The following is a 26,405-nucleotide window of genomic DNA, read 5'->3' on the forward strand; positions in this document are numbered from 1 at the left end:
TTGATTTGCGCAAATCATCTCCCAAGCATAGTCTTATCTCTCTTCTCAAAAGACTGCTATCAATAAAACATTTCATATTGTACTTTTTTATATTTCTACAACAGATGTTGCTGAAGATTTTAAAATTTCTGCTATTAATTGCTTAGAGTTTGTAGAATTACTGCCCTGAGCCACATCTCAAATTGAGATCAATCTGTTGTCTATTTTTGTTTGTCAGTGCATCTATCACTGATGTGCAAACAACATTTCTAGTATGCGCTCGCCTTACTAATAACATATTCACAATACTTTACAAGTTTTTGAAGTGATTTTTAAAATACTAAACTTTTTCCTGATAGATTTGAAAGAAATGATATTTTTTTTAAATTGATGGAGAATATTTTTCAATTTTAATTAAATGATATATTGTAGGATCGATCATTCAGATGTGAAAACATCAATTGATTGTGTTTTTTACTGCGTTTATTTTATTCTTAATAACTAATTACGTTTTCTTTTATTCTTTCTGTAGATTGGTAGCCGCTCCAGTGCTGAACTAACAATTATAATAGAAGATTACGAAGCCAGATCCTCCCAGGAGTTATCCGTCAAAAAGGGCCAAACAGTAGAAGTGTTAGAAAGGTCAGACAGTCAATCCGACTGGTATCTTGTCAGATCCTTGTCCGTGGAAAACTGTTCGACTCAGGAAGGCATAGTCCCCATTCGTACGCTAGGAGCTAGTAACTGTGTTAGAATGGAAAACGAAGGTAGGGCTAAATTATCTCTGATTTTTGTGTTGGATCCTGTCTTATACCAAAGAACTGCAAACTCATTTGAAGGTGGATGTAAAATTTTGTCATTTCCTTTCTTTTATTTTACGTATGGTTGCTGGAGCGACCATGCCTCCAGATGCTTGTTTATATAGGAATGTATGATATGCATTTACTGTACCAGTTGAGTGAGTAAGTTTAGCGGTCGTAATTTGGCCCAGGAAATACCAAGTTGATCCCTTCCTGTATATAGTTACTTTTGGGCTGTACCCCTTAAAATAATTTTTAGCCAAGAATTCATCATATGAATGACAGAAAGTAGATTGTAATACTAACATTGCAGTCACTGTAAATCTGTAGCTCTTGGCAAAATTCGAACAAATTTTTTTTGCTCATATAAATGTTTTTTGAAATAGTTTTGTTATTACTCATGTATGTATTCAAAGAAGACGAGCTTTACGAGTTCCCTGTAGTATACCGTGTCTTGTTTAACTTTGGTGTAAGTGATTATTATTCTTTTTGTTTATAATGACCTTTGGTTTATTTCACCACCTCTGAAGTCATTCCCAGTGGTCTATGTTTTTCTTGTAGCTCTGTAGCAAGGTTGGATGTAGTAAGTTGTGTTGTGTGGTGATTCTATGCTTTATTGACTCTTATGTGCCATTTCTCATCACGTAAAACGATAATATTATATGCTTGTTTTCTTGTGAAGTTTTCATCATAAGAGGAGAGATCCATTAGTATCAGTACACAGAATGTACTGCTTTGGTTAATTCTTGATTCCAACTCGGTGATGAGAACCGGTTTAATGCGGCTAATTTTTTCTCTTTGAATCTTGCGTCAGTTTTAAATCTCCAACATTTCACAAAATAAACCTGTTATATTTTTTACTTTTCTACAATTTTAATCAATACCTAATAGGAAATTATGCACATTTGAATGAAATTTAACAAAGAAATCATTAAAAAATACATGAAAATTTGCAAAATATTGTACCAAAAATTGGTGGAAAAAAATCATTCATTCAAACACTGCCATAGTCATGTTGCAACAGAAAGATACTTGAAGGTTATTGAATTGTTACGTTTATCCGTATTTCAGGTTTGATTTTTATCCTTGACTGCACTCACAGCAGTTGACTCCCCATCGTGTTAGGAATATGACATCCAGTTCAGAGGTCATGTTAAAAAAATGTCAATCCTATGTTCCTGTCTTTAGTGCAGATAAAAAAAATAACTGCATCTTTGTCGATGTGTAGTAGGGTTTGGCCATTGATCTGCGCAGTAAATAAATAAAAATATTGTCTGTATTTGGCTTACAGTTAGTTCTCTGACATGGAATTTTTTACACTAGCAGACGTTACCGTTCAACCGTGATACAGAGCCAACTTATACCTGGTCATTAGTACATTGCTTTGAGGAGTAAATTGTTAAGTGAGTCTCTTGGTTTCTAATAATTGCAATACTGGAGTCCTTCTATAGTTGAACATATTAGTTGGAAACGTGCATGGTCAAATGTCCTGGAAATCTAAAAACATAATTTATGCAGTTAATGACAATGGTGTTTCCCGTCTATGTTAGTGTTTAGGAGAAGAAACTGGAAAGTGGATTCCATGATTTTCTAAAGATTATTAGAATAGCTGTATTATAACTTATCTTAACTTCTCTTAAATATTCATCACATTGGCTTTTACCCAAGTAATGAAACAGAAAAAGTGACAACTTATTGCGATATTATTTAAGGCAATTGCTATTTAATCATTTCAGTATGCTTATAAGAATAGTATTTCATTGGGGTCCTGTCCCGTAAACGAACCCTAATGAATCTTTCACTGCTACTGAATTTCACAAAAATCTGTCTCTTGTAAAATTATATAAAAGTCAGCTTACATATTGTCAAATAGTTAATACAGTTTCTGTTGTCACTTGTGTGTAAGAATTATAAGGCAATTCTGGTAATAGAACCTGGAATAACTGGATGCCACACCTAGCCTTTTAGCTATACTTCACATGGATATCAACCCAAGAACATATGATACATAGTTTTCATCAGAAAATATACTAAAATGTTAACCTCTAATTTTATCGTTATTTTTCCTAATATGTGTATTCTATTTATTTTGATTCAGATATGAGTTTTTGCTTATAAATGTTGTTTAATTCTCAGACTTTTTTTTTTTTTCTCAGACATATAATAATCATTCTGCTCATTTTCTATTTTTGAAGCAGTAACAATTCAATTGAATTTGAAGTAAAGTATGGTTTTACATATTTTTTTTTTTTTTTTTTTTTTTAAAAACAACTAACCATTAGAATGATAACTTTGTTATTATTATCTATATAAACTCTATATGTTTGACAAGACCCTGTATTAAGGGCATTTAAAAATTATAACTAATTGGTCAAAAAAAAAAAATTACAAGAAATTACTGCATCAAGAAATTGATATAATGACAACTTTTTTGAAAAATTTGTTTTGACATACCTTTTTAATGAAGAAGAAGAAAAAAAACAGTCAATATCTGCATTAATCGTTTCGTCAGTAGAAGTCGCAACACAAATACAAAAATGTACTGTAATATACTTTTAATTGTTATTTGATAGTTGTGACTTGGAATATTGATCACTTTTTTTTTGATATTTTAATATAATTGACAAATGCTTTTTATGTTGGACAGAATCGTGATGCGAGTCAAATACGTGTTCACCCACCTCGTTGCATTTACTCTTAAATTTGCGTCCTGAACATCACGAGCCGGCAAACCCACTTCCTGTTTGTGGGGGTGAGGTGACACCTGACAACATGTACGCTGTTCGTATCCAGTGATGGAAAGGGTCTTATCCTGTCATGTGTGTTGTTGTTATTGGACAGTCCTGTTCTGATGATTATAACAGGAACCCAGGGTATAAAGTGTTATTTTTAACTGCCCTTTATCCCTCTCATTATGCAAGTTCACAAGCCCTGTTGCTGTCAGTCATTTGTTTTCTCACATTACCCTGGCATGCCTCTATGTCAACAGCTCTCAGCTGTTTTTATACTTGCCCCTTATCTCTGGGTATATAGGCCATCATTGTCGTAGCTTCTGCTTAGTAGTCTCTGCTTAGTAGTCGCTGTAACTGGTGATTGGGTTTATGTTCTGAGCCAGTCAGGAAATTATGATATTCTGTTGGAAAACAAGCAGTGGTAAGAAATGATTTCTTTTGTCTCTTTATGTAATATATGTGTGTTCATTTGGTATTCATTCTAATGGATAGCAATGCTGGAATTTCATTGTGCATATCTGGGAGGGTTGTTCTGTGAACTCTTGTACAGTGTTAGCGATATTGACAGCAGTGAACAGTCTTGAAATTCTAGGTATCATGTCTGACTTATTTGTTTTGAGCACCAGTCGTGTCGCTGTTGATAAAATTAGTTTCTTCAGTTTTTCGTGGGATTTTTGTTTTTTACAATGTGTATCATTTAACTAGGATATTTTGTAGAATACTACTGTATTGGAATTTTTACCATGTATTTAGTTTATTTTTAAATTAGCCAGACCTCAAGTGTGAGTTTCCTTTCTGTTTGAATTCTTGATATTTACATTCTTCTTGCTAAATTTGTTTTCGATAATAAGTGACATGTCTGTCATTGAGCAACACATATTGAAAATCATTTAATTTTCATTGAGAGAAATTTTAGCGATTTCAGGATTCTGTGGCATTTGGAAAGACAAAATTTCACAAAAGTCCCTAGCCCTTGTGTAGAACCTTTAGAGAAATTTTCACTGATGGTGAAAATAAAATTCAGTAAAAAATACCTTTTTTCTCGCATATTTTACATTCAATTCATCAAAATCCAAAAAAAAGCCAAAATATAATATCAGCGAAAATTAATACCAGCTGAAATAACTTATTTCACTGTATATCACAATAGGTGATTTTCTGTTCAACTGCGAGATCTCGCGAGATGCATGAAAGACGCGCGCCGAACGTCTATCGCAAAAATCGAACGATTTGATTTTCAACTCAAATTTCTTTATTTCGTAGCTCACATCGACAGGCCGATCTTCGACAGAGGAATATTGATTCCGAATACCCTCACTTAATCGAAATTGTCTATCATCAAATGTGGACAGCACATTATTAAGCATGGAAATGTCCCCAAAATATTTTCGCGTTTATCGAATCCCACGCGATGTTTGACGCCACTACGACGCTATGACCTTTGTTTGTCCTGTTTTTACGTTCGATTTCACGCATAACGCGTGATTCTCGCAGTGTACGGAAAATGGTCTATTGGATCAAAAATACTCCTTGGAAAATTCTAATTAGCCCTGGAAGTTTCTTTACACTATACAAGCAGCAGAACACAATTTATTAAAAATGTTTCTGTAATTTTGGTAAAATGATTTTGACAGATTGCAAAATGTTTTTATCTGTTTTTAATGTTTTCTGTTCAGGTAGTAATGTTTCAACCTTTTCACCACCACTTTTTTCTTGTATATTCTGCAATATTTCTGGAAATGAATCCTAATTTTAGAGCCAATAGACAAAATTTTAGTCAATTTTTAGTTTTTAACCAATCAATTTGGCTATTGTTGTCCCAATCTTCTGGAAGGAAAGTGCAGATCATAAACAGGACTATTTTGTGAATTTGTGATAAAAAGAGGGAATTGGTGGTGAAACGGTTAAAAATCATTGTGGGGTAATGTAATTGCTGAATATAAATAGATTTGTGATATTGTGTGAATTAGTGCAGGTTCAGTTAGTGTTTTATGGATATTACTGAACTACAGTCTTTAAGTTACTCTTAAAATATTAGCCTAGTACAAGATTCAAGTGAAATGTTTGGGCTGAATTGAAAATGATGTTTCATGTTTTCATTATGATTGGTTACTGTACTGCCATTAAGAGCTCAATATTGAAAAAAATTAATTGGGATCATTGAACAATTTTTCAAGAAACGAGAGTCCAAAATGAAAATAGTAAAAATTTGCGTTGTTGCACAGATTTCTACTGTGAAATTATTCCTTCATTTATGTATCTCAAAATGTTCCTTGATGACACTGGATGAGAAAAAGCATGAATTATGACTGCTAATATTGTTAAAAATTTACAATAATTTTAGGGAGTTTCCTGTGTGTTAATAGTATTTCAATTATATACCCTGAGAAGTTCTTTCCCATAATGCATTTCATCTATGTGTAGTAACATGCTCAGTCCTGCATGATATTAGAATTCAACTTGAACTGCCTTGGATTATGATATTTACTCTAGTATTAGTGACAGAGATGTCTATAAATTCAGTTTAAAATAAATTCAGTTTTTGGTTTAGTTGCACTTCTAATAAAGCAAATACAGTTGTTTCATCAACTTCTGTTGCCTCTTAAAGTTGTGTGAACAACACAAAATAGTTTACAGGCAAGACATTTTAGCTGACTGCCTTGACTTGAGCACTCCAGTCAAAGTTTTATAAAATAACACAATTTTTCTGACTTGTAAAACTCATGAAAAGTTTGTAGTCTGCAAAATAAAAGCTGTTGTCAGTTACAACTTACCGTATAATACTTGTTTACACATCATGAAACTGTTATTCAAAACATCTAAGAATTATCTACCCTGGCAGCTTAGTTCAAAATAACTGTTGTGTTTATTGAAAATATCACTGGAAAATATTTGCACAATATTTAATAAAATAAATCTTGCATTTTCTCATAAATGTCATCTGGATAATTTCTAGAAAATTATAATGATAATTTCATCCCCCTTCTTCCAACCTAATTGATATTCTTCTTCTATAAAACAAATCTGTAATTTTCTAAGAAGTATAAAAGTATTAAGTAGTGGGAGTGACTAATAATGGCGGAAATGTTCTCAGCTATATAAGAATGGTATGTCTGTGTAAAATGAATCGTAATCTTTCCGTCAAGTAGATAATTGGTGGTATGTACTGCACTGGGTTATGTCTATGCATGGCATTCAGTACAGTGCCATAAAATTCACTTGAGGTCTGGCTAATTTAAAAATAAACAGTCCCTGAAATTGAAAATGACGAAGCTGAGTTGGTTATTTTCCAATTGCAGTGAAGTTCAGTGTAGTGTACTGATCAGTAGACAGTAGGACTGGTTGTCTGAGATCAGATTGCCAGACAGACAAGGTGCCTGTCATCTTTAATGTTTTTCCAACTTTGTTGTCAATTTCAAATTCATTTCTTCCTCCTCAACATTTCACAAAATTTCTGTAATTTTGGTATAAATTTTCAATCAAACGTTCAAAGTTAAAAATAGATTATTGATTCTGATCGGAGATATTAGATAAACTTTTTACACAAATGAATCGTTATGAACTGTGGACTATGTACTTTAATACATCATGTTAGATCACATGATGATAAAAGACATATAAAGACGTATAAATCATGAAAATTCTAGAATGCCTTTTGGTCAATTTGAAACAGCTGTGGAACAAATTGCTTAAAATTTGTTTGAAAAAAATATTTAACATTTCTCTGAATTAATAATAATTCATCAAAAGGGGATAAAAACAAATCCCTAAAATGGACTCCCATGATAACTCTTGATAATATTAGTTTGTATTTTTTTTTTGACAAAAATAATTATCTTCGTAACACCAGGGCAATCAATATAAATAAAATGGCTGTTGAATATAACAGTAACTTTATTACTCATCAAGTCCCTTCAAGTACAAAGAGTGTTCCAGAAACAAAATTATAACTATGATCATCTTATGTTTATTTCCTATGTATGCAAGTCTCCGAAAGTGGCATTATTTTGGAAGAGGTTCGCCTATAGTCAAAATCACTATATTTAAAATGATTTAAAAATACAGTAATAAAACTATTGGTTTATATGCACTTCTATTGGATTAGTGCTTCTAATAGAGTAAATACGTTTTGATAATGATATTATTGTTCAGCTTGACCATCAATCAGGTTCAAGTGGTGATCAATAGGGTCAATGTCATTATTAGTAACTTGTCTAATGCAATCAATATCAGTGCTGTTTGTGTTGTACTAAAAATGACAAGCCATAATAGGATCTCATTACAGGCTGCCCTTTGAGGCCTTGAACCAATTTCTGTGACAATATTGCAACAGTAAAATCACCCCATTCTGTTTGTTATTATGAGGATGTATGCAGTAAAACCAACACAGCTAGGCATATGAGTTGTCCACACAGCGGATCCTTTCCATCTGTGCTTTCCTGTTTATGTCAAAAGATGACTGCCAAGGTTTCATCTTTGTCTTAAAAATAAACTGATCTCATTCCACCTCTACTTGACATCCGCTCTGTATGTTGCGAATAGTGTCCTGTAACATATACATTCAAGTATAGAGTTCTCTCTGTTTTCATCCAGTTCTGAGATTCTTTCAAGAAAATTATCTAATTGTTGGTGCTCTTCTGGTAGCTCCTCCACAAAAATAAATCTTGAAATCTATCAATTAAAAATTGTAATCAATACCCATAAGCAATGTCAAGTTATGTCTGTTTGATTCAGAAATTAGAGATAAAATTACAGAAGGTCCTCAAAATTATCTTCCCTTGTCATCTGGTTTGATTCTGGTCCAGCTCCCTCTAGTGATAAAATTGTGTATTACTGTAAAAACTGTATTAGAAGCTGTGTCTTCTATGCTATTAGAGCATCTACACATGAAATGATGAATTTATTTAAGGATGAGATTGGATTTTGCAGAGTCAAGCTGTTTACAGTAATACAAACACAAGAGCAAGTTTATGAATTTACATCTCATAGAGTAAAATACAGTAATAAAAGACTGGTGCTACTTTCTCTTTAGCGATGACTGATCTTTATCTTTTCCACTGACATCTCCTCCTTCTCACACCCATTACACAAGCTGTTGAGAGATTGTCCAAACAAGTTTATTTGTTCAAGCCACATAGTTTGTTGGAAGTCTGGCTAGATATTCTTGTTGCTGTCTGTCATCAAGGCAAAACTGGACAGTCCACTAATTCCCTGTAGTGTACATATTTGCAAATATGTACCAGTCTCTATTAACTTATCTTAATACTTGTCAATTCAGTAGTGTTTGTTTGTAAATGCACAACTTGTTGAAATTTGTTGCATCTACAGGCTAACATTGTCTGTCTTGTGCGCCCTCTAGTGGTTCAACATTTGATTTCTTTTGTTTTTATTTATATTTAATTTCATCAGTTACTTAGAAAAGCAGGTATTTGACAATTTCCTTAGCTTGCTTGCTTGAAAGAGAAATAAAAACTGGACATTTTTTAAGGTAAGGTAGAACTTCTAAAGCAGCACTAATCGCTTGAGATCAGTCGATCAATATTTACTCATCTGTAATTCTGGATGTCAGTTAACCCAAATTGACCGAAATAACAGCTGATCAGATACAGCATAAATTATACGGTAGTAGAACTCATTTTGTATGTTGTCTTACAGTACAGAGAGCATCATGTGGTTTACTATTACAAAGCATGTCATAAGTCAATCCATTCTGCAGAGAATATACCATCTGTGTGGCAAACTTCCTATTTCTGGCCCTAAGTCCTTGTAGCGTGATATTTCCTGCTATAGTTTTCTTGACTATGGCTATAAATAACCCTGTATTTCCTGTGTTAGTTGCATTGCATGGAAGTACATCATCGTCAATAATTGAATTATAACACCCCTCCCAAAATAATTGATGTTGGAGTTCACTTGTTACAGGGGCAGTTAAAGCTTTTGATATAACAATATCATAGTATTCTATTTGTTATTATAAATATGGTCAATTTCCATGTATCCTATTTTGTGGTGTGAGCAGCAATTGGGATGTTTTGGAAAACAAATTGAAAGGTATTAAAAATTGAAAATTACTTATAAAAATGTTACATGTGAACTTTGTATCTACCCATAGCAAGACAAAATGAACAGAAACTTCTCCATTCAAAAAAATAATGTGACACACTCTTAACATATTTATTGATGTCTGAATTGCGTTATCTTATCTTGTTTAAAAACCTATCCCATCATGCCATGCATGGCCTTTGATCTCCGAAACCCTGACCTGTAACACGGACCTGCTGTTTATTCCACAGATTAATTCCATGAATATATGGGATCAACATCATTTATGACAACTTCTCACCTTCTGTATATCCAAGCTCTACTGCAACTTACATGCATCAGCGCTAGAAATATGACACTGTCTGTGTTGCTATGACAACTATGTCACTGAGTATTTATACACATGTCTTTGCATTCCAGGGTGTGCAATTGACTCTGGTTTGGGTGTGACCTCAGGTCATGACGCTTTCATCCTTGTATAAAAGACAATTGAATCTCTGTTCATAATTTTTTTCAAACGCTAGTTGGTTATTTCTACTCTAGATATCTATCTCCTAATGAGACCGCCACCTCCTCTTAATTTATTTCACAATTTTCACAATGGTTTTCTTGAAATATTTTTTTATATATATTTTAATCCTATAACAGGGACGCAAGAATTTTTTCTATATTTGGAAGGGTTATGTAAAAAAAAAATTTTGAAACTTGTGATATGCTATAATAGATATACCAACAAAAACAATAAATTACATTGAATGGATTTCAATGAATATACATATCACACACCTATGATATACATACGTGTATAAATATCTAGACTAAAAAATATTGGTCACTGGTAGCATAGTGGTTATCACATAAGACTCATGATCGGTATACCCAAGTCAAGTCCTACCTTAGGCTGAACATCAAATAGGTCGACCAAAAGGGAAGGCCAATTCCACTGGCCAAGATTCATTCACTAACGAATGTGACTTTGGGGGAACCTTGGTTAAGGTCCCCAGGTGCTTGTGTTCGACCGAGCCTGGTTGACGCCAGGTTAGCGCATTAAAATTGCCATTTGATAGAGAGATGGCCACACAGCCCTGTCATGTAGTCCCAAACATGAATATGACTTCTGTGGCTAAATTTGCAATTTGCACATATGGGAAAAAAAAGTCAGGAAAGACAACAGTGACATTTAATGTACAGAACTGTCGCCTGGCACAAAAACATGTAAAAAAAAAAAAAAAAATCTAAACTAAAATAAACAATTTATTTCTAGTTGTTAAACTCAGAAACTTGTATACACATGACCCAACAATGACCTGTCTGCTTTTTAGCTCCAAGATAAAGATTGGCATCTGTAGTTTATTAAATGTTATATTTAATGTTGTTTGCTTATGCTTTGAACAACTTGATGAAAAGTACTTTGAATATTGTTCTGTCCCCACTCAGTGATTAATGAGGTATTTAAGAGATCACTGTCATCCATGCCAGTTTGATGTCAACTCATTTTTGTGGGAATAATTAGCTTTTAATTTTCTTTTTTTGTGTGTGTGGAAAACTAATGAGATAATAAATGAAATTGAGTTAACCACATACATACATCTCACCTTCTTATAGCCATTTCCTGCACAGCAGACTGTACATAAAATTAATTCTTGCACTGTATTTTCTTAAATTCATATCCAGGAGAAATGTTGAGCGTGATACTAGTTTTCATCAAAACCATAAATGTAGAAGCTTTTTAAGATCTTTTCAAGACCTTCATTATAATTTGAAACAATGATCTCTGTTGGAGATGCTTTCCAGGGGTGAAACAGCTGCTTTTTACTCCTCCTTTTGATTCGATTGAATCTCACATATGTCTTGGCACTGATTCATTTTTTCCTGGTCCCTTTGCCTTTCTTCAATCTAGTCTTGTATTTTAATTTTAAGTTTGATGAATTTCCCTGGTTTTATGCAATCTTTAATGGACCCTGCCTCCAAAAAATGAGTGTGTCATCTTAAAGTCAAATTCAAAAAAAGTACTGTTAATTGTTATTACATAATGCTAACTTAGATTATGGAGCCCTCTACAGGTCAGATTAAGTTGGACTCTTGTGATTGGCCATTGCTTCCTGTATTTCCAGCAGATTTTGTGGTACTTTTCTTAAACGTGTCTTTCAATATTGAAACGGGATATTAGAAGAGGGAATTCACTTTTAGGAGGTTGTAATGTTTATAACCTGCCTCCGAACAGTGCTACGAGGTCAATTCTATTATTACTGTGTTGCCACCCTGCTCCCTTCAAGGCTGGAAATTCTGAGGAATTACAGTTTTTAGTCATCAGTATTAACCCTAACCCTCTTTGTGAATGCATTTCTACCCTCTTGTTATGTACGTTTCTGAAGGAGGACCATCATCCCTCCCCCACCTCTCTCCTTCTGAAGATGCATGTTTCTAATTCATGACTGCAGCCATGACTCCGAGAACCAGTTGTCCTGAGAATAGCACAGTAAGATATTACATGAATTTGGAGGGTAGTGACTTTACTGCCCTAACCCCTGATACATACATTTCTAAACTTTATTTTGCCCAGGATTATCGCCCCTCCCCTCCCAACCTTTGCCTTCTCCTGAAGAAATACCGTTGGGCAGTGACTTTTACTGCCTCTACCCCCTTGATAGACACTTCTATAAATATACAGTGTATTTCTGATAATCTATATTATAAGTACTACATAAACTGTTAAGGTATTTTAATAGATTCTGAACACCTGCTTATGGGATTGCTTACATTATCAAATGTTGATACTCGAGCTGGAAGAACCAGAAATTTTTTTTGAAATCACAGATTGGCGTTCCCACATGACTTGTTTTGCAATGGCAGTTAATTCAGTAGCTGAATATCGGTTTACCAGTATTATGTCTTCCTTACTGGGGGCCAACAGCACTTTCTCCGCAACCTTGAAATCAAACCCTTAACCAACTCGGCATGATTTCTACCAGCTTTGGCAACTTAGGTGAACCTATTGTTGTAGCTACATAGGCAAATCGCTCGTCTCCACCAGTCATCTGTTTACATCCCACTCTAATGCATATATGTGTTGTATATTATCATAGGCAGCAGGTGGGGAGTGATCGCACTTACTAGAACAGCTGTGTGATTTTCTAGGGCCCCTGTGTTACTAAACATGTTTGTCAGATTCATGCAATAATTTACTATGCTATTAAAAAGTCCTTAATTTCAAGAACTAAACTAAATTTTGAATTAATTTTTCAATTACCAGAATCTCAAGGCCGAATACCACATTTCATCACTCACATTTGTCTGTAGTTGACAGATTTGTTGAAATCATTTGTAATCTGACTGAAGCATAGTGTGGACACACACGCTGCTGTCATAGTAACAGAAGCATTCTAGAAAACTTGTTTCTTCATTGTTTGATAAAATGTCCTTACAAATGTGCTGTTGTTCATTCTTAGTAGTATTCAATCATAGAGGTACTAATTAGTTATGTTTAATTTAATATTACCGCAAATTATTTATATTTTGCCAAGAAGCCAAATAAATAAAAAGTGAGGGTACCCAAACTTGTTTACGTGGAAATGATTTTGTGATTTACCTGTACCCTTGCAATCATAGTCCGATGGCCATTTTGAATTGACTGTTGTCCGATTAACACATATAATGTTCGGAAAGTGCATGTATTTTGGTTAACTCTCATTGATTCATTCAGTCAATGTAATTCAATACTTAAAGTACAAGGTGTTACTATTAATAAAAGTTATCAAAATTAATTTATCCGGAAGTTTTTAAAAAGATGCGTGTCAGATTTCAGCTCGTGCAGTTATGTGTAACTTTGAGTTCAGCGACTGACATAAAGCGATTTTACTACTGCTTTGCGCCAAATTTGAATAGCTCAATATTTTGAAGCAGTGAAAATTCACTACAATCAAAGATTACAGGTTGTCATAAAGACCATTTTCTGTTTACTACGAGATTATGTGCCACATAAAATCAGGACAAACATGTTGTCTATGGGTATACATGTGTGTATCACATATTCATATTGTTACCTATTATGTTGTCCATGGGTATACATGTGTGTATGACATATTCATATTGTTACCTAGTATGTCGTCTATGGGTATACATGTGTGTATGACATATTCATATTGTTACCTAGTATGTTGTCTATGGGTATACATGTGTGTATGACATATTCATATTGTTACCTAGTATGATGTCTATGAGTATACATGTGTGTATGACATATTCATATTGTTACCTAGTATGGTGTCTATGGGTATACATGTGTGTATGACATATTCATATTGTTACCTAGTATGTTGTCCATGGGTATACATGTGTGTATGACATATTCATATTGTTACCTAGTATGTCGTCTATGGGTATACATGTGTGTATGACATATTCATATTGTTACCTAGTATGTTGTCCATGGGTATACATGTGTGTATGACATATTCATATTGTTACCTAGCATGTTGTCTATGGGTATACATGTGTGTATGACATATTCATATTGTTACCTAGTTTGTTGTCTATGGGTATACATGTGTGTATGACATATTCATATTGTTACCTAGTATGTTGTCTATGGGTATACATGTGTGTATGACATATTCATATTGTTACCTAGTATGTTGTCTATGGGTATACATGTGTGTATGACATATTCATATTGTTACCTAGCATGTTGTCTATGGGTATACATGTGTGTATGACATATTCATATTGTTACCTAGTATGTTGTCTATGGGTATACATGTGTGTATGACATATTCATATTGTTACCTAGTATGTTGTCTATGGGTATACATGTGTGTATGACATATTCATATTGTTACCTAGTATGATGTCTATGAGTATACATGTGTGTATGACATATTCATATTGTTACCTAGTATGGTGTCTATGGGTATACATGTGTGTATGACATATTCATATTGTTACCTAGTATGTTGTCCATGGGTATACATGTGTGTATGACATATTCATATTGTTACCTAGTATGTCGTCTATGGGTATACATGTGTGTATGACATATTCATATTGTTACCTAGTATGTTGTCCATGGGTATACATGTGTGTATGACATATTCATATTGTTACCTAATATGTTGTCTATGGATATACATGTGTGTATGACATATTGACATTGTTACCTAGTATGTTGTCCATGGGTATACATGTTTGTATGACATATTCATATTGTTACCTAGTATGTTGTCCATGGGTATACATGTTTGTATGACATATTCATATTGTTACCTAGTATGTTGTCCATGGGTATACATGTGTGTATGACATATTCATATTGTTACCTAGTATGTTGTCTATGGGTATACATGTGTGTGTGACATATTCATATTGTTACCTAGTATGTTGTCCATGGGTATACATGTTTGTATGACATATTCATATTGTTACCTAATATGTTGTCCATGGGTATACATGTGTGTATGACATATTCATATTGTTACCTAGTATGTTGTCCATAGGTATACAAGTGTGTATGACATATTCATATTGTTGCCTAGTATGTTGTCTATGGGTATACATGTGTGTATGACATATTCATATTGTTACCTAGTATGTCGTCTATGGGTATACATGTGTGTATGACATATTCATATTGTTACCTAGTATGTTGTCCATGGGTATACATGTGTGTATGACATATTCATATTGTTACCTAGTATGTCGTCTATGGGTATACATGTGTGTATGACATATTGACATTGTTACCTAGTATGTTGTCCATGGGTATACATGTGTGTATGACATATTCATATTGTTACCTATTATGTTGTCCATGGGTATACATGTGTGTATGACATATTCATATTGTTACCTAGTATGTTGTCCATGGGTATACATGTGTGTATGACATATTCATATTGTTACCTAGTATGTTGTCTATGGGTATACATGTGTGTATGACATATTCATATTGTTACCTAGTATGTTGTCCATGGGTATACATGTGTGTATGACATATTCATATTGTTACCTAATATGTTGTCCATGGGTATACATGTGTGTATGACATATTCATATTGTTACCTAGTATGTTGTCCATGGGTATACATGTGTGTATGACATATTCATATTGTTACCTAGTATGTTGTCCATGGGTATAAGGTACATGTGTGTAAGACGTATTAATTATGCTTGGCTTAGCTCATCTGTAGTGTCTGACTAAAGTTCATCCCTGTCAACTTTAGAAACAAAGGTGTACAACCCTTATTCTACCTTTGCGTGATTGCTGAAACATTCCTCTAGGCTTGGAAAGCATAGTATAAGTCTACTGCACTAAACATACAGTTAACCATAGACCTTAAAATACAATGCATTTTAAGGTCTATTTTTCAAAAGAGCGCCCTCTGTGTTCATTTTAATTCCACACATCGATAAATCGCTCGTTTCTCTTTCTATTTATAGCACTTGCTCACTGTTACATTAGAAATACTGTATTTGCTGTTTTGGAATAGCATTCCATATAAACCGAAAATTGCATTTGTTGTATACTACATTATTAAAATATTTATTTTGATAATAAAAATATTTCACATAAGCATACACGATGCTCATAGAGCAAATATGGTAACAGATAATTTATTTACCATTTTGCGATTGATGAATACACGTCCAACTTGTAATCTAAAACCCAAATATAGAGCGATGTTTTCTACGTAGTTGATCCCGTGATAATTGAGAGATCAATCAATATGCAGCGGCATTATCTCGTGTTTTGTCGTCGTTCAAAACAGACATATAAATCAGGACGCTAATACGTTTCTCCGTCGTCTTTTAATTTAATTTTTCTTACCTGCTTTTCATCCAATTAATAATTTATATCTTAATCCAATTTAAAAATTTCATAACCTGTACTGTTTTGTTTTTGCTCTGTTTAAAATTATAACAAAATTCTTTTCTTTCATAATATTTACAAAATAAGAAAGTTTGTATCAAATCTCTACAGCAATCTAAACCCCCCCCCCCCCCCCGCCACACACACATGGAAAATGATTAGATTTATTTATAGTTCAGATCAGCATTGCTGTTTGTAAATGTTGCAATATTCTGCTTCTGAGAAATGTACATGTATGTATTTTTATCCTTTCATAAATTATTCGAATACATGATATACTGCATTTCAATAATCCATTGAGTGCCATATATTTTCACATTTTGTAAAATTTTCACTAAATTTCATCATCATTTTGGACCATACAGACATTTTCAGTTGTTGCTTTTAATTTTCGATCAAAAGGTTTCTAAATTTTTATCAACATTTCATCCGAGGTGGAGCAGACTACACAAACATTTTGTAAATGATGACAAAACTTGACAGTGACACTATAAGGGTTAACAAAATTCCAGATTTGAGGAATATCAAAATATTTTATCGTTCATTGGTACAGCTTTTTGCACATTTTTATGTATTTTTTCTAAAATTTTCTCAATTTTTTGTGAGATAGATATAATTTTCTATTAGTATAAAAATTTCTGAAATTACCGTGGAGAAAATTATGCGTATTTATTTTGTGAAAATTTACAAAATAAATGACTTTGGGGGAATAATTATCTCCTCAGTGTAATCTTTGTAGAAATGTGATGGCTAGGTTCTGAAAAAGTCACATTTAAATATCTTAGATTTATGTTAATGATTTTGATCCGTTTGTTGTTGAATTACTCGGTCGTAATGTATGCTGGTTATCTTGCTAATGCTTGATGAGGTGGTGACCTCCATCAGATGATTGTCAGAACACCATTCTCTAGACTTGATTCCTTCTTCTCGCTGTAGTTTTAACCGATGTATGCATTAATGCATAGTGTTCATGTTCTATTCTCGTTTTTCGGCTCTTCTACAAACACCACTGTGTGTTTGCCCACCCCTTTGTGTGCGACCACCCCTCTGCTATTAAGTGAGTCTCACCCAGGCTAGCAAGTGTCTAACCGTGCCCTGGGGAGCCTTTCAGATTCCTACTGCAATTGTAGATTCACTTGCTGTGACAGTCACTCGGATTTCAGAGGGTGTGGTGATGTCTCTCGGAACAGCCCAATGAAAAGTGGACTATATCTGTGTGGATGGTGGTCTTCAACATCATGTCTGCGGTTAAAAGTAAGAAGCGTTTTCGGTTAGCAGTACGTCGAATAATGGGACAAGGTAGGGATACACGTATACAGTGTGAACTGTTGAGTTGTTGAGATCCAATACCCAATGATTAATGATTTCTCCTGGTACTCCTAAGTAGCTCTCTGATAAGAAGCAAACACAGACATTTTCTGACAAACTGAACTTTTGAACACATGCAATGACACACAGCAGTATAACGTCAGTTTCTTCCCTGGCATATTCAGATTGTTTTCGGTGAAGTCCCCATTGCACTTTGAACTTCAAAGCCGATATGGTGATTCCCATTTTTTTTCTCTATTTAAACTTTGACACAAACAGTAAAGTAGTCCCACTCCAAAAGCCTCACAAATTATTTAAACGCTTATCAAAGTGAGTTTATATTTTACAGTGTCAATACTAAATATTTGATTCCATCTTTATCTAATTTCAACCTTAAACAACTTTTTTCGATTGAGAAGTATGAAATGTAGGTCAATAAATTGCATTGCATCTGGTTGCCCTCATTGTCCTTAGTATTATTAAGAGGCCTATTACAGGGGTAATCCCTATAACCCAGTGCAGTATGTATGCATCTCAAGTCATGGCCACATCTCGTAAATTCCAATTCATAAACAGTCACAAACTTGTTGTTTTTTCAAGGAGTCATGCAACTATAAGGTAGATAATTGTGTCATTTTATTTGTACTGACTTGTTTTGGGTTCAAAAGATGGAATATAGGAATGAATGAAAAAATCTTTTTTAGTTGATTTATTTTAGTGTAGAGTATTTTACTTTCAATGGCAAAGACATATTATAATAACTTAATCTGGGAGAGGTGCAATCTTAGATTTTGTTTTATGGATTAAAAAAAATAATGGCTGACAATTTTATTAAAGAAGTAGTAGTAGTTTGCGTGCAGTGAGTCTAGAACAAAAATATTTGCATCTTTGGTCATTTTAGGGAAAAAAATAAAAAGCACAATTTTAAAATTGTGAACCAGTATAAATTGTTCGAAATATGAGTGTTTTTTTTAATATATTTTTGATTTACTCCTATGTATGGTAAAGCAGACATTAATTAATAAGAGAAATGATATTGGTTTTATATTGGTTAACTGCTAAAGTAGGAGTCTACAGTTTGCAAACTTGTCATCTTCAGTCTGAGAAAAACTATGAAACAATTTATTGGTTTCTAAATATTTAATGTTCATTTATATGTACATTTGGTAAAGAGACACTCTTATGTAACTGTGTACTCTAACTCTGTCATGTTTTTATATGCATTATGGTATAGTATAATAGTTCACCTCCAGTCATAGAGGTTATGGGTCTATCTTCACAATCCACTGCTCATGCTCAATAGCATGTCATTCTGAAAAGACCACCAAGCAGGCTGCAGGTATTACGTTTGAAAAAAAGACATTCTATGTAGTTGAGTGGATTTAATATAGTTGTAATATTAGCGGTGACCCTCGAGTGGGGTCGTTTATTTCAAAATATACTGTCTTGTACTCGCAAGCAATTTTAAGATGGCTGCTGTAAGTGTCCTCATTGACAGACAAGATGGACATGAAAATTGGCAAAACTAATTCTATCCGGAGCTAATCATAACTAAAACGTATAAGCCTCTAATTACAGTAATAATGTTTTACAGGGTTGTGCGCAGTCTAACAAACAGGGAAACTCACTAAGCAAACCAACTAAACCGATTATATTCTGACATTATGTACATTTTTGTTAGGTACTACTTCCTTGCTATCACACATACACAGTTATAATGATGGCACTTTTGTTCCAAGCTTATAAAATATTCATATAATTAATATTGTTTGTTTCACAATATCCACAATTCATAATTGGGCAGTGCGTTGAAATGCCCTGCCGTTTAAGAGAAAAGAACATCCGATAAAAACTTGGCTTATATTACAAATGGATGTGCATGGGGTGATGTCTTTCATGTAATAAACCTCTACACAGTTTGTATTCTGCTGAGAATTCAATATGTGCTATCTTTATTATGTTTCCTGTCAACCATCTAGTTCAATGCAATCATTGGGCAAAAATGTCACCGAAAAAAAAAATAGTTTGTTTATCTGAAAAACAAAATTATTATACCTAAATATTTTACAAAAAACAGTATACAGTATTTCATTACAAGCTCCTCTCTGTACTGAATCACTGTGGCCTGCAGTAAAGTGTGAATCTGAGTAACTTATCACATCTCACAAATAATCAGACCATCAAATAATTCCCATGAAAGTCCCAAAATCCAGATAAAGCTTACTGAATGTGCTGCTTCAGAACTATCCATACTGTGTTTCCAAGTTTCAGCGCTCCCACTCTGCCCTAAAGTGTTTCTCGCACCAGTTTGAATAAACTGTTATTAATAGATGCTAACGTATCATGTTTGTGAAAAAAAAACTTAGGCAAGATTGAAGAGTCTGATGAACTTGTTGTCCATTTCTCTGGTGTGGTTATTCTGCATTTTATTGGTTGGAATTTGAGTACACGCCCAGTATCTGCTTACATGGGCAAGTTTCACAGAAACGTCTTTAGTTTATCTGTGAAAAACTTTTCCCCCTTATTATTCTGTGATTTTTTTTGTAGAGATAATGATTATCTGTAAAATTTTGTTATTTTGATGTTAATTTTAAATATCTTTATTTTTCTGCTGACTCACATGAAAATTTCTTGAATTTCAAACATTTTCCCAGCAAATATCCAGTAGACCTAAAAGTTTATTTTATCCAAGGTGATTGTGTAAAGGGCTGCTTCTTGTTCAACACATCTGGTAACGTGATTATGATGAACTGTAATTTCACATAGTTCATTCCCAATTGAATGTCAGCTGTTTATTTTTGTTCAACCAATAATAGCTGTCTGTGGTATCTATTTTAATACCTAGATACAGTCAAACCTTTGTATAGTGTCTACACAAGGATTTTCATTAAAATGGTCTTTATAGACAGGTTATATATAAAGCTTGTGTTTATATAGAGGTTGAATTTTTTTTTTATGGTTCGCTAACTCATGCATTTGACATATTTGTTCAGAAAATAATTAAGCAGACTGTTGAAAAACAAATGAAACATAATTAATTCAGTTGATCAAAATCAAAAAAGTTTTTTAAACAGATTACTTGTTATTGTTTTTGTCCCTGAACAACGGCAAGTTAAACACAGGTTACCGGTACTTATAAGTTTTGCCCTGGGGACTACCTAAAAATAGTCACTAACACTGTATTATAGTGAGAATTTGTTTTCAAAAAAACTTTCTGAATTACACGGTGTATCTTAACTATTATTTTAAACACTTTTGTCACCGATTCTCAAAATGCACAAACTATTGTCTCACAAAATCAAAACGATACTCAGTACATTTGGTCTATAATCAACAAAAATTATAGAAATACTTAAAAATATTGAATAGAAATTTTTGTTTGACATCATTCAATTTCTACCATAATTTGCAAATTTTATGATTATAATAATTTATGGATGTTTCATCAAAGTGACTATCTAAATTATTCCCTACTACAGAATTTTGCAATTTTTCTTTGACTCGCAGGAATTTTTTCCTTAAAATTAAGCTGTTTAATATGCGTATACTTGGCTGCCATCTTGAATTTATTTCTGATAATAAATAGTAATAGCAAAACATTCTGTGTCAGCTCTGTGGACTTCCAATGTGTTTGAATTAGATCCACCAAACGTCCTTCCTTTGAGCTCAGTTAGATTTTCAACACAATTTGACCCTAGGAACTGAAAAAGTGACAGGTTTGTTTTTAGCATATAACATCATACAGTGACGTAACAAACAACATTTGATCTTCTCATCTTTGTGTGGCATTTTACAAGGATGGTACAGACTCAGATTAAGTTATCGTTATCTGATACCTCCTACAGTCATTGATGTATGGATGGTATTAAATAGTGCTAGCCATTCACTGCTATGCTATAGCTACGGTCTAAATACTAATTGGGCATAAATGCTCATAGTATCGAAACTACCAGTACTATACCACTAGTAGTTATCTACTTATTTCTGACAAAATTATTGAAAATTTGTGTTTTAATAATAAGTTGATGCATTCATATTACCATGATTATGTTTCATTCAATAAAATTTACCGGTACATTGAAATTTCCAATATGTTTGGAAATGTTGCTTCCAGTGAAAATCTGGTGCTTTCATTTGCCTGCCATGAGTTCTGCAATATTATTGGCAGACTGTCATATAACAGTGTCGTATGTTATGGCATTTCCCCATTCCCAAATCTTGTATTAGATGGATGCCAGCCATATGAATAATTTGCACTCACTTAGGGATACTTGTTTCCTAGTAATATATGCATATTGTGCATTCATACTGTATGTTTTGAATGTTGTTTTTAGCTCCGCTGTTGACTCTGTCGAGTGGAACTTATCATATGAGTGATTGTCCGTCTCCAGCGTCGTCCGTGATAACTTTTTAACATCTTCGACTTGAAAAAAGCAAGTCCCATTGCTTTGATACTATACACATTGTTCATTTTCTAATGATATCTTCAGTTCTTTAATTGAAATGTGCATTGCTAACAGTGGAGATGATTCGGGGGTGAAGGGGAGTGCATATTGTGTTAATATAAATGCTTGTCTATGGTTTAAAAAAATTTTCACAGTTTTAGCAACTCCAATAAATAGTTCACTTGCAAAAAAATTTCTTGAAATGTTGTCACTCATGAAATTCAGGTTGTTTACAGTTCAAAGGTCAAAGATCCCCAATCCATTGCATTTCAGCTCATCTATATTATATTGATAATATTGACAGTGCAATGTAGAGGCTTGCTGCAAGGAGACATAAAGTCTGTATATTTATCTGACAACTAACTTCTCATACATCATACCAAGTGGGATGTTTGTCACTGCAAGAATCAACACCTAAGGCATGTTCTCACGTCTTGAATGTATACCTAGGTGTTATATGGAGAACTGAACCATTGCTGCGGGAGAGTTTCTCAGATCCAGACAGATATAACTCATGTTACTACTGAAAATGTGTTTTTGCATGAGAGGGATGCACATCTCCCTTATATGGATCTTGGCCTCTCGTGTTTTGATTGTCTGACTTATGGTAACTCCAACGTGGTAATCTAACACTGATTCACCTAATTTGCATCTAATTATCATAACAATACATCATGTAATTGTCATATCCATCAAAACTCAATTGAAGATTGACCTTATCTGAGAAAACTCAAGATTTTCTCATGTCATGTTCTCTGCGTGTTCCAGTCATACAATACCTGTGGGTCAATTGGAATGGCTTTCAGTGCCCTGCCATGCAGGCTTATACTACAGGTAAAAACAGCATACAAAGAAATAAATACATTGCCCAAAGGCAGACTTCTCTCAGTAGTGATGAGGCATAGAAAATGCCCACAGTCCTCCCATTGTTTTCTATAATACAGTGACACCTCCATTCCATCTAGTGTCCATCTTCCTACAGTGTGTAACCACTTCTGATTGTACCGCTGTAAATTTCTTCTAACAGCACATTCCAGTTTGGAAAGTTCGTGACCCATCTCCACGTCATCTCAGTTACATAGTTTTGCGAATTTTATGTAAATATACTCTCCCATGAACTCGTGTATGATTCTACCGAGACTCCTCAAATTTGACTTTAAAATGAAGCGTTTTGCAATAACATTTTATAATCAGATTCTCCAAAGTCGAAATGACTGCATGTCTAATTGCTGGAGAGGGCGCACTTTAAAATTTCCTCACTGAACTTGATCAGTTGGGGTATAATGGTGAGGCAGTGGTTGAATGAACGGACTTTGGCTGGTGAAGATGTCATGGTGTTTGTCTACATATGGTTCTTGGCGTGATTGATAGTGTTTACAAAGATGAGGTGCTGGGGAACAAGGGTTAGAATTGGGGGTCACAACTCTGTCTAAAAGGTTTGTTGTTTTTAGAGATTTTGCTTTATCAATATATTCATTACTGTTATCAAGCAATATGGTTTATTCAACATTTTATAAACCGAATTACAGCCCCAATAATCCTTGTATTCGCAAGTTAGCATATTTTGATTAAATTTGACGCTTTACAAAAATAGGTAAAAAAAAAGTTACCTTTGATCTTTTATCCAGTTAAAACACCACAAAAGTCGTTTTGCTTTTCAGATTTGTATAATTCAAAATTGGTGCCATGTTGGCCATTAACATAACAAGAAGGATATAACAGTTGCCATGGAGGCTAATTCAGTGACATATTCTTTTTTTTTGTTCATTTTCTGACATACTGGGCAGAAAACTAAAAAAAAAAAAAAAAATTTCAAGTTATGATTCTATAAAATTTCCACGGATTGGATCATACTTCCTTAACTTAACAGTATGTAATATGTCTACTTGTCTATAAATTACTCGCAATCATGCAATTTACGCTTTTATAAATAGATTACTGTTTAAATAGTAAGTGTGCTGAGGTGTTTATGACAGAGTTTATGACCCGTTGAAACGAATTGAGTTAAGTCAGCTTATAACGCCATTCTAAGTAAACTATCATGGTGTCTGACCTGATCCTGGCATTTACTCATTTCTGGGAGACTGATTAAGGTGTACTGTATTTTCTCCATTAGTAACTCGTGTTTTACCATCAATTTTCATGCTGTACAAATCTTGTGGTGGTTGATGAAAGCATAGGCTGATAAAGCGCCCTCACACTGTGAGAGCACGCTATGTAGTAGATCCAGCATAGACAGCGTGCCATTGCATTTACTGTTATCAAACCTTTGTGCTCCATTATTTTTCTGCCATAAATTTGGTGCAATATTATGAATATTTTTTTTAATTTATTTGTTAATTTGAATCAAAAGGACACATTTCCCATTGGCCACAGGTGAAGGTGAACTCACAGCCTGTGGTATTAAAAAGAAATTCCAGATCTAGTACTGCTATTAAATTATGCTTAATGGGAGTGATGGCAAAAATGTGACAAATACCTAGGGAGGTCAGTGTACAATCAAAACAAATATTTCTACCTTGCCTATGCTTTGAATAGAAATGTACTTCTGTAATGTCAAAAGATACATGTACTTTTGGGTAGTGGTGTGCGTGCGTTGGGTGAGTTGCAACTCTCCCTTTGCAAAGTGATATGCTGTTTAACGCTATAATGATTTTTCAGATTGTTTTACTCCTGTGTGCGAAGTACACAATTGAAAGTTGTTAGTCTGTCTGTTTGTGTGTGTCTATGTGCTCAACTATAAATCGATTGTTATCTCAGGAACCATATGCTGGTTTTCAATGAAAGCATTAGATTTTGGGTTAAATCTTTGCATATTAATTACCTAATTTGCATAATGATTATTCATTATTTTTTGGCTTTTCCACTGATATCTCAAGTACTAATCATCACATTTAAATGAAACCTGTACATAGATATCATGGGAGAATGCACAGACCTGATAAATTTTGGGTAAATGTCTGTGCATATTAATTACCAAATTTGCATAATTATTACTAATCGTCACATTTCAATGAACCTTTGTACATGGATGCTGACTTTTTCAAAAAATGGTTTCTCAAAAAAATCAGATTTACATTGACCTTGTGGTAGAGGTGCTCTGGAGTAAATTAGACTGAAAACCACAGATGTAAAATCATGTTTAATATGTCTCCAATACTGTCAGAACACAAGAGTTCTTTCTACGCTTTCTTCAATTTGTTTTTATCATGCAACAAGCAACTACATTTGGTACCAGCATTTTATTTTATTGACGTTTTATGTTTTATAAATATTTCTACTTTAACAAATAAGGATCTGTTTGTTTAAAAATTATTAGAGCATGAAACTGTTTAACAGAATTTTGGATTTGTAGAATATCTGCTCCTACTCTTCTGGAATTGTAATCACCTTTTTTGCCAAAATTTGAAATATTCAAATTTATTTTTTTTACAATTTTTTCTTAATTTTGAAACAAATAGACTTACCAGTAATTTTATATTGCCTACAAGCCAAGATCAATTTTTTTTTTTTTTTAATTTGAGTAAATTATTTTGTAAAAAAGCAACAAAAATTTGAAAAGTTCAAATCTGCATTGAGAAAATTTAAAAAAAAAAAAAACTGGAAAAATTATAGAAGAAAAACCTACACACATTTGAAAATGGTAACAACAACCCTTTACAGTTTTTTACTATTTTTTCTTTCAATCTCCAAGTCTAAAGAGCTGTTGATGACCATCATTTGGCATACAACTTGAACCTAATATGTAAACTAGGTCATGTCATGCTCTGTTTTGAATGTTTAACCATAATTTTTGAATGTTATCACTGTCATTGTCCAATTCTATCCCCCAGGGAATTTTAAAACAATTTAATCCAGTTTAAAAAAAAAATTCAGTTAGAGAATTTATTGTTATTATTTGTAAAATATATTATTATTATTCCATATGTTCATTAGTATTTTTGTCTGATGAGTGTTTGATTAACATGTATCCCTTTGAATGCCAGACTTTTTCCCACCATTTGTACATATTTTCGATAATGTCTATGGTAATTTTGGATTAATCACCAAAAATGACTTTGAGGCATGCAATGCAGTTAGTTGAGTTAGTAATCAGTGCCTTATATATCACCATGTTTGACTGAAACCTGTCTATAAAGCAAATTTATTCTGTTTTTTAACTCAAAGTAATGTAAAAATTGATAAAAAAAAAATTGAAATGTTGTGACCTACAATGTAGTTGTTTGAATCAATA

At 33.4% G+C, this 26,405-nt stretch overlaps 1 protein-coding gene across 2 annotated transcripts in view; it reads left to right on the forward strand.

The window, feature by feature from the left end:
• The window catches only part of LOC100376677 (kalirin-like), a 281,580-nt gene that overhangs the window by 184,396 nt on the left and 70,779 nt on the right, over positions 1–26,405 (forward strand). For both annotated transcript variants that reach the window (XM_085496087.1, XM_085496086.1), the window contains one exon: positions 512–746. In XM_085496087.1, coding sequence (XP_085352213.1) covers positions 512–746 — 235 coding nt within the window. The remainder of the gene's footprint in view (positions 1–511; positions 747–26,405) is intronic.

Source organism: Saccoglossus kowalevskii, chromosome 22 (genome assembly GCF_978046115.1).
Source record: "Saccoglossus kowalevskii chromosome 22, keSacKowa6.1, whole genome shotgun sequence".
NCBI classification, from domain to species: domain Eukaryota; kingdom Metazoa; phylum Hemichordata; class Enteropneusta; family Harrimaniidae; genus Saccoglossus; species Saccoglossus kowalevskii.